General features: G+C 45.9%; 1 protein-coding gene across 1 annotated transcript; it reads left to right on the top strand.

Moving 5' to 3' along the window:
• Positions 1-7,922: 7,922 nt before the first annotated feature.
• LOC308529061 (F-box only protein 31-like) lies at positions 7,923-9,389 on the top strand (the record flags this gene model as incomplete). Its single annotated transcript, XM_081105068.1, has 1 exon — positions 7,923-9,389. One exon carries the CDS (start codon positions 7,923-7,925, stop codon positions 9,387-9,389), a length of 1,467 nt encoding a protein of 488 aa, XP_080961194.1.
• Positions 9,390-18,028: the final 8,639 nt, after the last annotated feature.

The raw sequence follows: 18,028 nt of genomic DNA on the forward strand, positions 1-18,028 counted from the left end.
TATTTTAGGACCCTCTGGGGCCCTTTCATTTCACTTCTCCGCTGGGTTTGAGATCCTGTGTTCTTTCTACCAGAGTCTGGTTCTTCCTGTTAAAGGCAACTTCAGGCACAAACAAGAGGCGGGGGCACTTAGAGGTTAGTGGTGGTGTCGGTGGTGAAAACGGCACCAGGTATTAGACCTCGGTTCAGCAACCTCGGTACTTGAGTTCTAGCTGAGAAAGAATGCAGAGCCAAGACTCAAACTTTTTTTTTTTTTTTAATATATTTTACTGATTTTTTACAGAGAGGAAGGGAGAGGGATAGAGAGTTAGAAACATGGATGAGAGAGAAACATCGATCAGCTGCCTCTTGCACACCCCCTACTGGGGATGTGCCCGCAACCCAGGTACATGCCCTTGACCGGAATCGAACCCGGGACCCTTGAGTCCGCAGGCTGACGCTCTATCCGCTGAGCCAAGCCGATTAGGGCAAGACTCAAACTTTTAAGAGAACATTTATTTAGAAAGTCACAGAGGTAGGAGTGAGCCGTAGAAGAATGGGCGCAGGAAACAAGTTACAGAAGCAAAAGAAGGGCCTTGGAAGTTAGGAGAGAGGCAAGGAAGACACGTCGAGTAAGGGGTGGGGAAAGGCTCAGGCGCGCTCCACAGAGAGTGTCGGCTGCCCTAAAGGTGGTAAGGGTGGGGATTTTAGGGGCGGTCCCAAGGGAAGAGCTCAATAGAATATTCATCAGCTTTCCAGGTGTGTCCTTTCAGGGTCATGGTCTTCACTGATTGGTCAGCATCAGGGCAAGGGTTAATCAATACAGCTGGTTAACATAGCCATGGTTGCTGGTCTGGTTTTGCTGCTTTTCTGGGCCTGGAGCTGAAACACAACTGAGGCCTTGATGTATTTGATTCGGGTCAGAACCTCACTGTCTTGAGGGCTTCATGCTTCAGGGCTGTTCTCCAGCCCCCTGTCCATTCCGCCTCTAAGGGGGTCTAACTCACATGACCAGCAATGTGGCAGGGGAGGAAAGGTTCTTGTGGGGGGAAAGTCCTTGTTTTCCCAGTTTTGCCCATTCCACCCTGGTGACCCTCTGTACCTGGCCTATCATCCTTGCTCTGTTTGTCTAACTGCCTAGCACGGTGGCATTGTTCCAGCATAGTTTGGACAGCTTTTCATCCTGGGCAAGTGTACAGAGTCCTTGATTACTCATACCCCACAATAAGGAACTAAAATGGGGTGGTGGAGTATATGAGAAATCATCTGGTACGACCATAGTTTTAAGAACCATAGCAACCAGTGTTTTATATGGACTCAACTCTGCCACCGACTCAGTGTGGCCTTGAGGAAGCAAATAATTTTCCATCTGTTTCCTTCCACTGTGAAATGACACGGGTGAGCTCGATGGGCTCTGAGGTTTCTTCCAGGTCTAAAAGCCTCTCCTTCAGTTCTCCTACAGAATTCCTGCTGTTTTCAGAACCTCCAGCTAGTGCCTCCTGGCACAACAGTGTTTCGAGTCCAGTGTCACAGAAGCACCACGCCAAGGCCTGGAAGTTGGTAGGGAGTGCTTATCAGGCCGAAGAGAGCCTGGGTCTGCGCCTGTGGCTCCTTAAGGATAGTCCCAACCAAGCGTTTTCTCAGAGCAATTTAACAACCTCAGCCTGACATCCTTTCTGGGAGCAGATTAATTTTTCTCTCCAAGGAGTTCGCCACTCATCTACTTCACCTGCCTCCCACTCTTCCTTTCCCGGGCGTGTGTTCCTGGTACCCACATGCAGCCTTTGCCTTGCGCATTGGCCAGGGCTGAGGCATCAGCAAAATGTGAGCTTTTCTTAAAATTGTCCCAGAATCCCAAATCACTCTTTTCCCAGGTCCTTGTTGTTCCAGCCTGGAAGAAAAGTTGAATACACACACTTCCTGGGACATTCATTCCCCTACATCGTAAGGCCTATGAGAAGAGATCTGCTGATTGGCCTGTTTCACCGAAGCTGAAAGCTAGAGCATAGCAGGCGAGGATAAGGATCTCACCTGTTACTTATTGAAACCCCAGTCGAGGGCACCTATCCCAGGTACAAGGAACTCCAGCTGAACTCCTTGCAGTGCCTGAGGGAGCAGAGGAGGTCCGGGTGCTCTCGAGGAGACAGCGGCCACACCTGTGCACAAGAGGGTAAATGTGCAGGTGAGAGGTACAAGCTAAGTCACCCAGAAGAGGCCAGGGTTCCCAGGAATGCCTTGGGCTAGCTGGCATGAATAGGCTGAGAGGATTTTAGGCAGAGTTTGGGGGTAGGCTAGATGCATTTGGAAATACAAAAGGCTGATTTGTGCTTCTCTTTTTATTCAAATTGTTTCTTCCACCTAAACAGAATAGACCTCCCCTCCTCCAAGGCAGCTCAAACTGTCCCTCCTTAAGAAATGTCTTTCCTCCTCTTCCAGACAAGACTGGTAGCCTCTCTCTGCCTCCCAAGGATCACTTGACCCCCCACCCCACCCCCCCAGCAACACCGCTGCAATTCAATGTCATTCTTGTGAGACAGTCACCACAAGTTCAGACCCAGAGCAGTAACATGATCAAACAAACAGCCTCAAAGCTAATTTAAAAATAACTCTGGGACGATGTTCACGTGATACTAGCAGTGCCTCAGTAAGTTCCTCCCACACACCCACAGCCATTCTCTACTTCCGTTGTTGTTCTCTACTTTTCAAAAAAACAAAAATAATTTTCTCCAGTTCAAGCCCTTAGGCTTCGGGAACTCAGAGGGGACCCAGGCTACTTCCTTGACCTGGAACTCAGCATCATCCACAAGGACACGCAGGAAGACTATGGAGAGTTACTAAGAACATGCATGCTCTTAAAAAAATATTTTTAATAGCTTTCAGTGCCCACCTAATTTTTAACTCTAGTTGGAACACATGCACTTGAACCAAATTAGAATCTAAGACAAAGGAGAAGTCTAGGCAATGGCTGCTTCCACACAGGCAAGAAGGAACAGCCGCCTGGGAGCCAAGAGCCAGATCCTCACCAGAGCATCCTCTCCAAGCGGCTCAGAAAAGGGAGGGAGCAGAGTCGGTGTTCAGCTTTCAGGCTGCAGTTGCCACCTACTGGCAAGAAGGCTTAGTGCAGGGACTCAGCTTGCGTGCAGCCGAGCCCCAGCTCTGCACCTGAGAATAGCCTCCCAGGGGCCTGGTGGCATGATAAACCATAATTGTGAAGAGAGACTCTACGGGTATCATTAATACTGAGGTGAAGAAAGGAGGGATGCCTCGTATTGTTCTTGGTGACTCTAGAAAAGGGTCTGAGTTACTCCATTCTACAACTCTTTACTGGTCACCTATGTGCAGCTAGGCACTCAGCAAGTTCTTCAGGTTAAGTACAGGCTACTCTGAGATCACGTGGAGAAGCAGAAGGGCTATGTAATCAAAATTTAGGAGTTCTATCAGATTTGGCAGGCTTGCAGAGGAAATTACTTCTTTTAATATAAAAAAAAAAAAGACCTGAGCGTTGAGCAGGAGTTAACAACTCAGGAGAAGGAGTGTCTAGGCAGAGGGTAACGAGTGTACAAAGAACAAAGGCCAAAAAGCATGTTTCTGGGAATGAAAGTTCTAGGGAGTGTCCAGTTCTGATTGGGGTGATTTTGGAATCCAAGAACTACGATGGCACTTCTGTTAGTTTAACCAACTTGTTTGGAATACAGTGGTGGTTTGACCCAGTCCAAAGGTTATTTTGGACTGTTCTAACATTCCAAAGGTTTGAGGAGTAAGGCATGCAAGGCAGTTCCTCTGGTAGTAGCTCCAATTTTATTTTTATGTGGTTCTGTTTATGTTATTTTTCACACATTTTTAGGCTTTATAAGTGGGGTTCGTCTAGTTACTTATTTACATAGGGTTTCTGTTATGTATTGAAAATATTATTACATCAGGAGGTAATAAACCTCTGTTAAGCTATGTTTCCAGAATGCTCTGACCATGCATAGGTCATCCTTTTCCTTTGGTCACTGATGGACAAGGAGGAAGTAGACATTTTCACAGATAGGACTAATGAACTATCAGTGAAAATACCAACTTATAGGTTCTAGATCAGTGGTTCTCAACCTTCCTAATGCCGTGACCCTTTAATACAGTTCCTCGTGTTGTGGTGAGGCCCAATTTCATTGTTACAAATTGAACATAATTAAAGCATAGTGATTAATCACAAAAACAATATGTAATTATATATGTGTTTTCCAATGGTCTTAGGCGACCCCTGTGAAAGGTTGAGAACCGCTGTTCTAGATCATTTTGGGCTGGTCTCTTGAACATGCGAGTCAATTATGGCAAAAGAGTACCCAAATTCCATTTGCACTGTGATTTCAGGAGTAGAGGGAGCCTTACAGGGGGAACAGAAAAGAGCAGATGTGAGAAAAAGATAAATTTCTGGTGTTTAAATTATTTTCTCTCTGGTCTTCAGTGCCTTTCTGAAGGGTACACCTGTCCCTAGGATCCAAAAGCACCCTCCATGGAAAACTGTAGTTTCAGAAGCTGTATATTTATGTAAATAAAATTTTTCATTTTTGTTTTTAGAATGTAAAATTTAATGTTGAATCAGAATAGATTTTATTAGTAAAGGACAGACTATATGTATGATCCATGCATCTATGCAAGGAATATATTTTATTAATAAAACCATCACTGGCTACATCATGTGCTACCTTCATAATTACGTATTTTAAAGAAAAATCAAGATATACTCAGCCCTGGACGGTATGCTCAGTGGTTAAAACGTTGGCCTGAGCACCAAAGGGTTGTGGATTAGATTGCCGATCAAGGGCCCATACCTGGGTTGCAGTTCAATCCCACCCCAGTCAGGACCAATGTTTCTCCCACATTAGTGTTTCTCTCTCCTCCTCCCATTCCTTCCCTTCCCCTCTTCCATTCTAAAAATCAATGGAAAAAATATCCTTGGGTGAGGATTAATAAAACAAAAAAAAAATCAAGACATACTCAACTATTACTATATTAAAATATTATCTCAATAAACATAAAAGAATTAAGATGGTAGTCATTCACCAAAAAAAAGAGATAAAAAATACATATGGGCATTTTAAACATACTTAAAACTCATAGGTTAGAAAAAATCATGATGGAAATTTTTAAATGTTTAGAGCTGAATATAGTAATGAAAATACTAGATATTAAAACTTGTGGGACACAAATAAAGGGAAACCTATAAATTTATTAACAAGTTCTATACCTATTTAGAGAAAATGGGCTGACAATTAATAAGCTAAGCATCTGCCTCAAGAAGTTGGAAAAAGAACAATAGATTAAAACCAAAAAAAAAAAAGAGCAAAAATAATATAAAATTTTAAATGCACATAACTAGATACAAAAGCAGTTTTAAAATAATATTGGCAGAAACCAAGATGGCGGCATAGGTAAACACCAGAGATTGCTGCCTCGAACAACCACTTCAAAAATACAACTAAAAGACGAAACGGACATCATCCAGAACCACAGGAAGGCTGGCTGAGTGGAAATTCTACAACTAGAAGGAAAGAGAAAAGCATACCAAGACTCAGAGGAGGTGCGGTGCAGAAGTAAAATACAAAGGTGCGGAGGTGCATGCGGAGCGGGCTGGCAGCTGAGGACACGATAGTCTTTTTCAATCCGGAGGGAGTCTCAAGCTCTGAGCTCCAGTTCCGGGTGAGTCTCTGGGGACCCAGACTCAAACGGGAGAAACGGGACTGTCTGGCATCAGTCGGAACTCGAGGGAAGCTTTCTCTCGGAGGCGCTCACAGCAATTGCCGGGGCCTCTGAGGGCAGGACTGAGAGCAGCCATACTGCTCCCTCCGCCCGCCTGCCCTGTTGATCCCCTGGGATCCCGCCCTGCCCAAGCCATGCACAGAGGCTTTTGCATATGAAAGGCCCGGCCCTTTGTAATCTGAAAATTACTTAACAAACTGCAGCTGCCCCAATGGCCCAGGGCAACTTGCATTGCTTTACAGCTGGCTTCTGCTGGGTAGCCTCAGGCAGAGGCTAGATTAGCACCTCCTTAGATCTAAGAGCCAGTGTACCCCGTGGTCAGAGTGGGACCATCAAATTACAACTCCTCAGATCCATAAGGGACACACTCAGGGGGCAGACTCAGTGAGCACCAAACCCCCACTGAAGCAAGTCTTGCCCCATAAGGGTGTCTCCAGCACAGAAGTTCTCCCACTGTAGACACAGCTGATTCTCACAGCCAATTGGCCTGGAGGTCAAATCCTCCCAGTGTTACCTACAACAATCAAGGATTAACTACAACAAGAATGAGCACAAACCCCACAAGGGGGTGCACCAAGAGTGTCTACCTCAGGTAATTGGGGAGGCTGAGCCACTGGGCCCTATAGGACACTTAGCACAATAAGCCACTCTATCGACACAGCGAAGCATAAAAAATGCCGAGACTAACCTGGGTTGCGGGCACATCCCCAGTAGGAGATGTGCAGGAGGCAGCTGATCGATGTTTCTCTCTCATCGATGTTTCTAACTCTCTATCTCTCTCCCTTCCTCTCTGTAAAAAATCAATAAAATATATTAAAAAAAAAAAAAAAAAAAAAAAAAAAAAAAAAAAATGCCGAGACAAAGAAACAGGACACAAATGACAGAAATGGAGGAAAGCAAACTACTGGATATCGAGTTCAAAACCACACTTTTAAGGTTTTTCAAGAACTTTCTAGAAACCACCGATAAACTTAATGAGACTCTCAAGAAATCTAGTGAGACCCTCGATGTTGTGATAAAGGACCAACTAGAAATTAAGCATACACTGACTGAAATAAAGAATATTATACAGACTCCCAACAGCAGACCAGAGGACCACAAGAATCAAGTCAAAGATTTGAAATACGAAGAAGCAAAAAACACCCAACCGGAAAAGCAAAATGAAAAAAGAATCCAAAAATACAAAGATAGTGTAAGGAGCCTCTGGGACAGCTTCAAGCGTACCAACATCCGAATTATAGGGGTGCCAGAAGAAGAGAGACAGCAAGATATTGAAAACCTATTTGAAGAAATAATGACAGAAAACTTCCCCCACCTGGTGAAAGAAATGGACTTACAGGTCCAAGAAGCGCAGAGAACCCCAAACAAAAGGAATCCAAAGAGGACCACACCAAGACACATCATAATTTAAATGCCAAGGGCAAAAGACAAAGAGAGAATCTTAAAAGCAGCAAGAGAAAGAAACTCAGTTACCTACAAGGGAATACCCATACGACTGTCAGCTGATTTCTCAACAGAAACTTTGCAGGCCAGAAGAGAGTGGCAAGAAATATTCAAAGTGATGAATACCAAGAACCTACAACCAAGATTACTTTATCCAGCAAAGATATCATTCAGAATTGAAGGTCAGATAAAGAGCTTCACAGATAAGGAAAAGCTAAAGGAGTTCATCACCACTAAACCAGTATTATATGAAATTCTGAAAGGTATCCTTTAAGAAGAGGAAGAAGAAGAAAAAGGTAAAGATACAAATTATGAACAACAAATACACATCCATCAACAAGTGAATTTAAAAATCAAGTGAATAAATAATCTGATGATCAGAATAAACTGGTGATTATAATAGAATCAGGGCCATAGAAAGGGAGTGGACTGACTATTCTTGGGGGGAAAAGGGGTGTGGGGGATGCAGGAAGAGACTGGACAAAAATCGTGAACCTATGAATGAGGACAGTGGTGGGGTGGTGAGGGCAGCGGGTGGGAGGGGAACTGGGTGGAGGGGAGCTATGGGGGGGGGGGGCGAGAGGAACAACTGTAATAATCTGAACAATAAAGATTTAATTTAAAAAAAAATAAAGTCCTACAATTGGCTCCTCCCTGAGGGGGCGGGGCTAGGCCCTGGGGGCGTGGCCAGGACGAGCCAGCTTAAAGCCTGGCTGAGGTGCACAGGCCCGGGCTGTTGTGGCTGTTACCTGTGGAGGCATGGAGGAGTGCGCTTGCCTCTGCGGTGTGGGCTCTTCGCGGGGATGTAGGTGTCCTCAGAAGCGCCAGCGCCCAGCTGAGACGGCAGCGGCAGATGGCAAGCCGGCCCCGGCAGAAAAGCACGTCGAGGGGGACGCGGCAGCGCGGTGCTGTGCGGGGAGTGGAGGAATCGAGAGCCCCACGCGGCCCCCGCCGCCCCCGCACTGCTCGCTGCAGGACCTGCCGGTGGAGATGCTGGTGGAGATCTTCGCCTGGGTTCCCGCCACCGACCTGCCCAGCCTGGCCGAGGCTTGCACCACATTCCACCACACCCTGCACATCGACAGCATCTGGAGACGGCGCTGCCGCGAGGAGTTTGGCATTCGTGAAAACTCGCAGAACCTGGAGATGATCGGTATGTCTTATCGAGAAGTCTATACGAAGCTGTTCCCGTACAGAAACATTTTGGGATTGTGGCAGCTAGATCGTAGCTATAGAACACTAGTGAATGTCGCGGTGGACGGCTTATGCATTACTGGTTGGAAATACAGGCCTTCCTTTCACACCCATGTGGGTGGCCCCCTACATTTCAAGCCCGTGTTCAGAATTCGCCTGACGGAGAGGAAATCAGCCGCGGTGGAGTGCATGGAAGGCCTCCACAGCAGGCCCCACAACCGCCAGGTGCTGATTCAGAAGGACAGGTTCACCACCCATTGCAACCAGACATACCACCGAAAGGATTTAACAGCAAGCCTTAGGGATGAACGGGTGCGGGTGCTGATGGGGGAGGACAGACAGCGGTATGACTTCCTGACCTACCGCCGCCTCTACCTCCCGCCCAGCCACCCGGACGACCTCATCGGGCCAGGCCTCTTCCAATACTACCTAGATGACTTCGGCCTAAAGATTGCCATGCTCAGCTTCCATGGGAAGTATGCCCGGGTCACCGCGATCACGGGAGACTCCAAGAAGACATTAGAGATCCACCTCCTGCGCTGCATCCAGCTGCGAGATGGCGGGATCTTCCGCAACTTCAACGAGCTCTCCCGCGTGGTCCGGGAGATTGACGAGCAGGTGATCCGGGAGCAGCAGCAGCAGCAGCGAGAAGACGGGACTGAGGAAAGCGAGGGCCATGGCTGGCAGAGCCCTGCCCAGCCCAGCGTCGGGGAGTCCGGGGCTGCAGCTTCGGAGGAGCAGCCTGTCCCGTTTGTTCTGCCTGTGGGTGTGCGCTCAAGAGTCCAGAACTACCCCCGAACCTGCAGGATGTGTTTCTATGGTGTGGACACTCTTGCCATAATTGGCTCATCCCACCGCAAGAGCTTCCCTGGAGTCTGCATCCTGTTCGATGAGAACCGCTTCGGGTTCATCTGGCTGAAGGCGAAACACTTCTTCCTGTACAGCAGAGTCCAGAACACCTTCCAGAATGTGGAGGCACCATCCCCGCAGGCTTTCCTGGAGATGCTCAAGAACATTCAGTCCATGCCCTAACAGGTTTGGCTCAGCGGATAGAGCGTTGGGCTAAGGCCTGAAGGGTCCCAGGTTGGATTCCAGTCAGGGGCATGTACGTGGGTTGCGGGCACATCCCCAGTGGGGGGTGTGCAGGAGACAGCTGATCAATGTTTCTCTCCCACTGATGTTTCTAACTCTCTATCTCTCTCCCTTCCTCTCTGTAAAAAATTAATAAAACATATTTAGAAAAATAAAATAAAATAATATTGGCAACAATTTATGCTAATAAATTTGAAAGTTTCCTAGAAAATATAATTTGCCAAACAGACACATGAAAAAATAAAAAATCTGAATAGACTATAACTATAATAAATGGAAAGAGTTTAAAATCTATTTATACGAATAATATACCAAACCCAGATGGCTTTATCTAAAGGAGAAAAACAAAACAAAACAGAGAACCAGTTCCTATAAGCCCCAATAAAGAGTTTGGATTTTTATCTTAATGGTAATTAGGAGCCACTAAAAGATTTTAAGCAGGAAGGTGACATAATTGCATTTTGGAATGAAGACTTGGCCTGCAGTGAAGTGGGATCAAGGTTGGAGACTATAATAATTACTAAAGAGATGCTAGAAGCCTGGGTTAAGGGATGGCTGCAGAGTTGAAGAGTCGGTAACAGATTTGGGAGCTGTTTAGGTCAGGCTTAGGGGTAGGAATGGGGGCATACAAATCAAAGAATGATAAGGGACTGGGAATAATTAAGGATGAAACCCTGATTTCTGTGTAGGTAACTGGATGCATGTAGTGCTCTTAGTGAATTGGCAAGCTGAGTGAACCATGTTTGGGTGGAGGATGATGAGGCCATTTTTTGACATGTTGAGGTGCCTGAGAGACATCCTGGTGGAACCAACTAGTAGGTAGATATAAGAATCTGAACCCAGGAAGCGGGTTTAGGGTGAAGATATGGTTTGGAAATTTCCTGAAAACTTGGGTTCTCCCAATTTCAAGGCCAACTAATCATGACACATGAAGTCTGAGTCAGTTTCCCAACTGTAAAATACTAATACCAGCTCCATCTCTTCCCCAAGGGAAGCCGAGAACAGAGACCATCAAAGTGAAAGGACTTTGAGTCAAAGAACCCGTACATGGTGGGATCTCCATGAGATGGACAAGTTTGGTAGAAGGGCTGCAAGTACCTGTGCCCTTATCTCTCCAGTCTCTAGCTTCTGGTCCTCCCAAGGTGTCCAGAGGTCCTTCTCTAGGGAGAAAAAGAGAGCAAAGGACTAAAACGAAGATTCAAAGATGCTATGGGGAAATATTCATGTGTTCAGTCAATAATTTATTGAAGCTCAAACTGAAAACTGAATTACCTATTAGTTATTCACACTCTTGGGTGAATTTTTATCTTCATTGTGAGATTTAAGTGTGGGGGTTTTTTGTTGCTTTTTTTTGTTTGTTTTTTTATAATTTGGAAATTGGGGGGCCACCTTGCCACTCCTTTATTCAGTTTGGGATACACCCTTAGCCCTTAAGCAGGCAAGTTTCAGTAACAGGCAGACTATCTTATCAGTAAGGATTTACATGACTATTTGGTGGGGAAGTTGCTTCAGCTACCATTGTCTCCACGAAACAGTGGGTGCATAGCTCTGACCTTTGCCAGGGCTTCAAGGGTCACCAGTCTTCCGGGTTCCTTGTCCACTAGGTGTGTGTTTTTAATAGGTAAACATTCACATTGGTTCCAAAATCAAGCTTACATAAAAAGGCATACATCGGAAAGCCTCCCACCATTCCCACGGCAGCAGCGTATCCCATTGTTAACATAGTTTCATCAATACGGGTAGTTTCTTCAGGGAGAGATTTTGGAGCCTGGAGCTCTCTAAAAGGAAGGCCTTGGTGGGCACATTTGGAGGCAACAAGGGACACTGGGGAGCCAGGGAGCAAAAGACAAGTGGTGGGCGATACTCCATGGTCTTGGTGGTTCTTCCAAAGCTTTAGAAAGGAATTTACCCCTGGGCTAGCCCAGGGCAACTCCTGATGGTGTTTGGGGAGAAACCTGTCCCTGGGATTCATTTAACAAATAGGTATTGAGCCCATATTGGGTAGCAGGGCCTGTGCTCGGGCCACGGGAACATGAAGGCAAGCTCTCCACTTCGGTTTATCTGGAGACAGGTGTGCCCACTGTGCAGGGCAGCGAAGATGGGTGTCCGTGGGGAGCCAGGCTTAAGTGCTATGGGGAAGGCAAAGCAGGGAGAGGTCGTGCAGGAGGAGGCCCTTTCTCAGACTCAGACCCTGGCCCAGATGTCAAATCCCGCGAACTTTCATAGTCCTACAGGCACAACTAGCAACTCCCTCTTCTGAGCCTCCTCTGGTTACACACAGTCCCACTGTGGTGCTCACCACCTGTCTCTAATCCTCTCAGTGCCTCTCCCTTACTGGACTGTGAGCTCCCTGACGTCAGGGTCTGTCCCTGGTGGTGCATCTCTGAATCCCTAAAGCTCTGCACAGGGCCTGGCTTTCAGAACAGACTACTGGATGGATTCTACCTCATCACAGGGAAGGTAAGAGCTCAAGCTGAGCCCTGAAGAACAAGTTAGACTTGGACAGACTGGAAAGATAAGTAAGGAGGGCTGCAGACAGACGGGGGGGGGGGGGGGGGGGTGTGAAATGTCTCAGTAGAGACGGGGAAGCCACTATAGCAGATTAAAGCATGTCGAGGTCAGACTGAATTCTCGGTGTCTCCAGAAGAGAGAAACCGGAGGCTAGTGGTCACCTAATACAAGAGTGGCTGCAGCTCTAGGAGCAAATGAGGAGATGCTGTTTCATTTGAAGATTAAGGATTTTGTCTCTTTTTGAGCCTCATCCTCCCACAGATACCATGACTCCAGCTAGTCAAATTAGAAGTTTCCAAGTTTTTCCTTAGGTTAAAATCATGACATCTCGCCTGGCCAGGTGGCTCAGTTGGCTGGAGTGTCGTCCAGTACACCAAAAGGCTGTGGATTTTATTCTGGCCAGGGCACATACCTAGGTTGTAGGTTCGATGCCTGGTTAGGTCAGGGAGTGTATGGGATGTCTTGTCTATCTGTGTGTGTGTCTCTCTCTCTCTCTTTTTTCTCTCCCCCTTCTCTCTCTAAAATCAATAAACCTTACATGAGGATTAAAAAAAAAAATTGTAGTGAGTTATAAATTGAGGTTAGTCAGACCAGCTTTCTAATCCCTTCTGAAACAACAAAGCCTTTCTGAATGGAAATAGTTCAGAGACCCCGCTTAGCAGCAGAGGGGATGGAAGGAAAAAACAGGCATAAAGAGGTCCGACCACACACACACACACACACACACACACACACACACTCATCCCACCTCTACAGATCCTGGCGCTCCAGACCCTACCAACCAAGTCAAGTGACTCACGCCAGATTCGAGATTTAATTCAGATTTTGTTATTTACATGCACTGAGGGGGGAAAAAAGGAGGGCTCTCCAGCCAGTAGCTGGGCAATCGCAGTCCAATTCCTTAACACAACAGAATTCCAGGCCTCCTTTACATGAGTGCCTTCTTCACAAAGTCAAGTACCTGTCATCAGCCAGGGAAGAGGGGCCTCAGAATCGTCAGAAAATGGAGGCGGCGAACTCATGATACGTAGCTGGGTGGACAAAAAGGGGTCCCTGCAATAAGTCTACCTGAAGAACCTCTCAGAGGGTCTGATCATAAATTCCTAACTAAGCAGGTCATGATAGGTAGTCACACCTCAGGCCTCAAACTTCCATAATAAAAGATTCTATTTGCTGTAAGAAAGCCCGTCCATTGTTTTGTGCACCTAGGTCTACACACTTTTAAAATACCTCTTTTTGCCCAGCCGGTGTGGCTCAGTGGTTGAGCATTGGCCTGGGAACCAGGAGGTCATGGTTTGATTCCTGGTCACGGCACATGCCCGGGTTGTGGGCTCGATCCCCAGTGTGGGGTGTGTAGAAGGCAGCCGATCAATGATGCTCTCTCATTATTGATGTTTCTATCTCTCTCTCCCTCTTTCTTCCTCTCTAAAATCAATAAATATATATTAAATAAAAAGAAATAAAATACCTCTTTTTCAGCAGCCATTGACGTTTCTCTCTTTCTCCCTTCTTCCCTCTCTAAAATAAAAATAAATAAATTGCCTTTTTCAGACCTCTAGGAAGTTAATCACCCTCAAGAGAGCACAAATCTTAACTATCCTGTAATCCAATTCCTGTTGCTTTCTCCCACCATCATATAATCTTCCTTATGTTCTCTCCTTAATTTCAAATGCATAAAAGAAACTGCAAAGCTATCATTCTCCAGAGCATTTGAGATCTTGCCTCCTGGCAATGTTACCAGTTTGGCTCAAATAACCTCTTATAAAAACCCTCTACAGCCCTAGCAGGTTTAGCTCAGTGGACAGAGTGTCCGCCTGGGGACTGAAAGGTCCTGGGTTTGATTCTGGTCAAGGGCACATGCCTTGGTTGCAGGCTGGATCCCCAGTAGGGGGCGTACAGGAGGCAACTGATCAATGATTCTCTCTCATCATTGATGTTTCTATCTCTCCCTTTCTCTCTAAAATCAATTAAAATAATATTTTTTTAAAATCCTCTACAGTTTTGGACATTTCTTACATCAACAGCAGGAAAGAGAAAAATGAACGTTGCAATCCTAAGTCAACAAACTTCAGAGAGGCTCTCTGAAATGAATCCCAGTGTTTATTCATTAAGGACCTATCAAATTTTGAAGAGTTTAACTTTCTCTAAGTGTAAGGCTCTCCTGGTAATGAGGGGCAGATGTCTTCACCACCAGGACACTGTATTGGGCCAGCGTGGAGTCATGAGTTTGCATTGGGCAGGGAATAGAAAGGAAGGCTGGAGGTAAAGAAATTTCCAAGGAATAGCATGTATAGCCAAGGAGGCCATGGCCTTGCTTCTTATTACACTGAGAAAATAAAAGTTACCTGAAAAGAATACCCTCATGTTCCCACTTCCAAACTTACCAGCTGGCCTGCACGTACCTAGCCACACACTCTTCCCTCCTGAAAAATCATTGTTTATGAAGCTATATAAGACCAACCCCTCACTTGTGCCCTGGATCCCACCTCTTCTGTCTACTCCTGTAATTGTCTCCTTTCTTTGCTGCATTACCAAAATTCCTTTCCCACGCAAATAAGTCCTATCACACAGTACTCTCACTTTAAAAAAAAGAAAACAAAACTTGCCCACATTCCTCTCCACTACCAAGCCATTTCTCCCTCACTCTCGAATCCATTCCCATAGGTGTCTTTTTTTTTTAAGTTTTTATTGATCTTTAGAGAGAGAGGAAGAGAGAGGGAGAAACAATGATATGAGAGCAAAACAGTGATTGGCTGTCTCCCACATGCCCCCACCGGGGATTGAACCAGCAACCTTGGAGTGCACAGGATGACACCCAACCGAGCCATACCAGCTAGGGAGATTGTTTACTGATTTTTAGAGAGGAAGGGAGAGGGAGAGACAGAGAGAGAGAAAGACAAAGATGTGAAAGCACAACAGCTGCACTGACCTCCACACTGTCAAATCCACTGGTCAGTTCTGAGCCCTCATATTGCTTGGCCTCTCTGTATGGTTTGCAAAACTTCCACCCTCTCCCTCCCTCTGGAAACATTGGTTTCACTTAGCTTCTGAAATAACTAATTTTCTTAGCTGTCAGAGCTGCTTCTTCATTCTCCTTTCCTGGATTCTCTTCCTCTAGACCCCTAAACAGTGGGTGTGGCAGGATTCAGTAACCAGACTTCTACTCCTCTCTACCTACACTCGCTTCCTTGGTGCATTTAGTCCCATCGCTTTAAATACCATTTTATATACACTGATAATTCCCAAAATTATATTTCCAGCCCACCTTCTCCCCTATGGGCAACTCTATATCTTCACTTGATTCTAAAAGACACCACAAACTAAATCAGACATGTAATAGTCTCCCTACGAGGGTGCTGCTCTCACTCAGCCTTCCCTCCGTTTTGGTAAATGGAAACTCTGTTCTTCCACTTATTCAGGCTAAAAATCTTGGAATCATCCCGACTCCTTTCTTTCCCTCATATCCCACCTCCAACCCATCAGCAAAACCATTTTGTGTCTACAAAATATATCCATAATTTGACTTCTCACCACCTCCGCCATCGCTCTACCCAAGTTACCATTAATTTTCACCTAGATTAATTATAGGAGTAGCCTCCTAACTCTCACCTCTAGTGCCTCTTACCAAATCCTGCTTGAGAGGCCAAACAATATAAGGACTGAGAAACGAGCAATGGATTTGGCAATGTGGGTCATTGGTAACTGCTTTCACTGGAATGGTAGGCATGAAAGCCTGACAGACCTGAATTCCACTCCAGAGTGAAATCCTGCACGCCCCCCATAGTGCATCCTCCTTGTTGGTCCTATAACTACCAAGTCAAGTTCCTGATTCAGAGCCTTTGCATTTGTGCTTCCTTTTGCCTGGACCACCCTTCCTCCAGGTAGTCACATCTGGAATACCTACTTTCTCTCCAGAATTCAACTTTCCATTTAAAACAAAGCTTCTGATTTTAAAAAACAAACAACAACAAAAAACGGTGACCCTTCAGTCGGTGGGCCAACGACAATGCCCTATCCACTTAGCCAAACTGGCCAGGGCCCTCTTCATTTTTAAAGTCTGTGACTTTAATGATATCTACAGATTTCCCTTTATTATATAATACAGCACAGTCACATGATCCAAGGTTTAGGATGTGGACATCTTTAGGGAGCCTTCTGCCTACCCCAAATAAGTAATATTGTTGAAATAAAATCAGAGTAACATAAACATGTTTACAGATAAAAGCCTACTCCTTATTCTTTCCACCTGATTCCTTACCTATCCTTACCAGCTAACCACTAGTTTTAGTTTCTTGTGTATTCTTCCAGAGTTGTTTTTTATAAACATAGCATGAATGTTGGGGTCCAACCCCAGCAGGTCCAGGGGTTCCCAAAGGTGTGGACGGAGGCTGCGTTCAGGTGATCATCATGGTTGGGTTCTCTCTTTATTGTCCTATTACATCTATATTTATACTATTTGATCCCATAAGCATGCCTCTATAATTACATCATGGTATGTTTTGGGTCACATTCTACAATTCCTTGTTTCTTATCAGACCTTAGCCAAAAATCCTGTCTCTATCTAGTTCTGTTGATTTTAATCTTGTCTAGGTTAATCTCTGTGTTCCATTACAAGGGCTATTCCAAGGTCGCTGCTCTACTGATAAGCTACAAGGAAGTGACTGAAGGAGATTATCCTGCCCAGTAAAGGTTATGTCCTCCCAGCCTCGCTGCTTGCCTTCCCTGGGACTGCCCTGTGTCGGTGAGTCTCCAGGGTTATAGGCTTTGGTGCTTTCCCTGGTGGGCAGACCCCTGGGGATGTGGGCCCAACAAGTCCCAAATTTATTGCCAACAGGCTTAGTCCAAGTTCTTCATAAGTAGTACATGATATTTCTGTAACACTAGGGGGATTTACTGATTTATTCTCTTCCTTAGTCCTGTTAATCCCTAGCCTGGGGAAACAACCTTTCTCGGGGAGGTGGTCCTGGTTAAAACACACAGCGCTAAGAGGGGGAGCAAACATATGCCATATACGCCAGGTCCCTTGAAAGATAAGCTGTGCAGATGTTTCTTCCCTGCAGCGACTGCGCCAAGCGGCAAGGGCGGACCGGCTTCCAGCATATGAATATGAATATTATTCTTCTCCCTACTTACACTGAAGGTGTACTATTGCAGCTTGCTTTTATTCTTTTTTAAATTGAATGTCACTTGGAGATGTTTTCCTTACAGTGCACAGAGGAAGTTCTTCATCCATCTCTATAAAGCACGGTACTCCATAAATGGTACTATAATGTGACCCTGCCTCCTGCTGACGGGCTGCTGATCTGTTTCCAATATTCTGCTACAGAATCAATAGCTGTCAGTGACTAACTTCACACATTATTTCTTCCATGGGACCACTGATTGCATTTTATTTGTTTATTTTCATTTTAGTTCTAATATCTCTAAGGCTAGTGACAAGCTGGCGTGGTGGCAATCTCTTGACACCCATCTTGCCTTGGTGGCCCAGGAAATGGAGGCTTCAGCTTGCCTTTGTGAATGTGAGTCATTGCTGCACCTGGCTAAGTCTCAACCCCTCCAAAAGCATCCTCAGCTTTTCGGTAGGACCTCTGACCATCCCAATGTGCTTCCATTGCTCCACCATCCTATCCGCCCCCGGGCAGCCATTAGCCTCAAGGTGATGTGGGTGGTACCCCCAGAGATAACGTTATGCCACCAGGAAGTGTAAGCTGCCACCAAATAGATAAATAAATAATAAATAAATAAATCAAAGCTTCTGGGAGAAGCAATGTCTCTTACCAGGCCATTTAAAACAGCACCTTCTACTCTCTATCCCTTTCTTTTCCTTCCCAGCGTTCGTCTCTACCTGAATGTATGTATTTACGGGACGGCTCCCCGCCCCCTACACACACCGGAACGTAAGCTCCCTGAGGGCAGGGGCTTGGCTTTGTCCACCACGGCACGCCCGCCATGGCCCGCAGTGGGTCTCAATGAACACCTGCCGGATGAGTAACTAAATCACCTTCGTCCCAAACGCACAGCTACTACCGAGCACGCACCGGCACACTCAACTGTGAGACCCTGACTCT

Source organism: Myotis nattereri, assembly GCF_964212035.1.
Source record: "Myotis nattereri genome assembly, chromosome: 13".
In the NCBI taxonomy this organism is placed as follows: domain Eukaryota; kingdom Metazoa; phylum Chordata; class Mammalia; order Chiroptera; family Vespertilionidae; genus Myotis; species Myotis nattereri.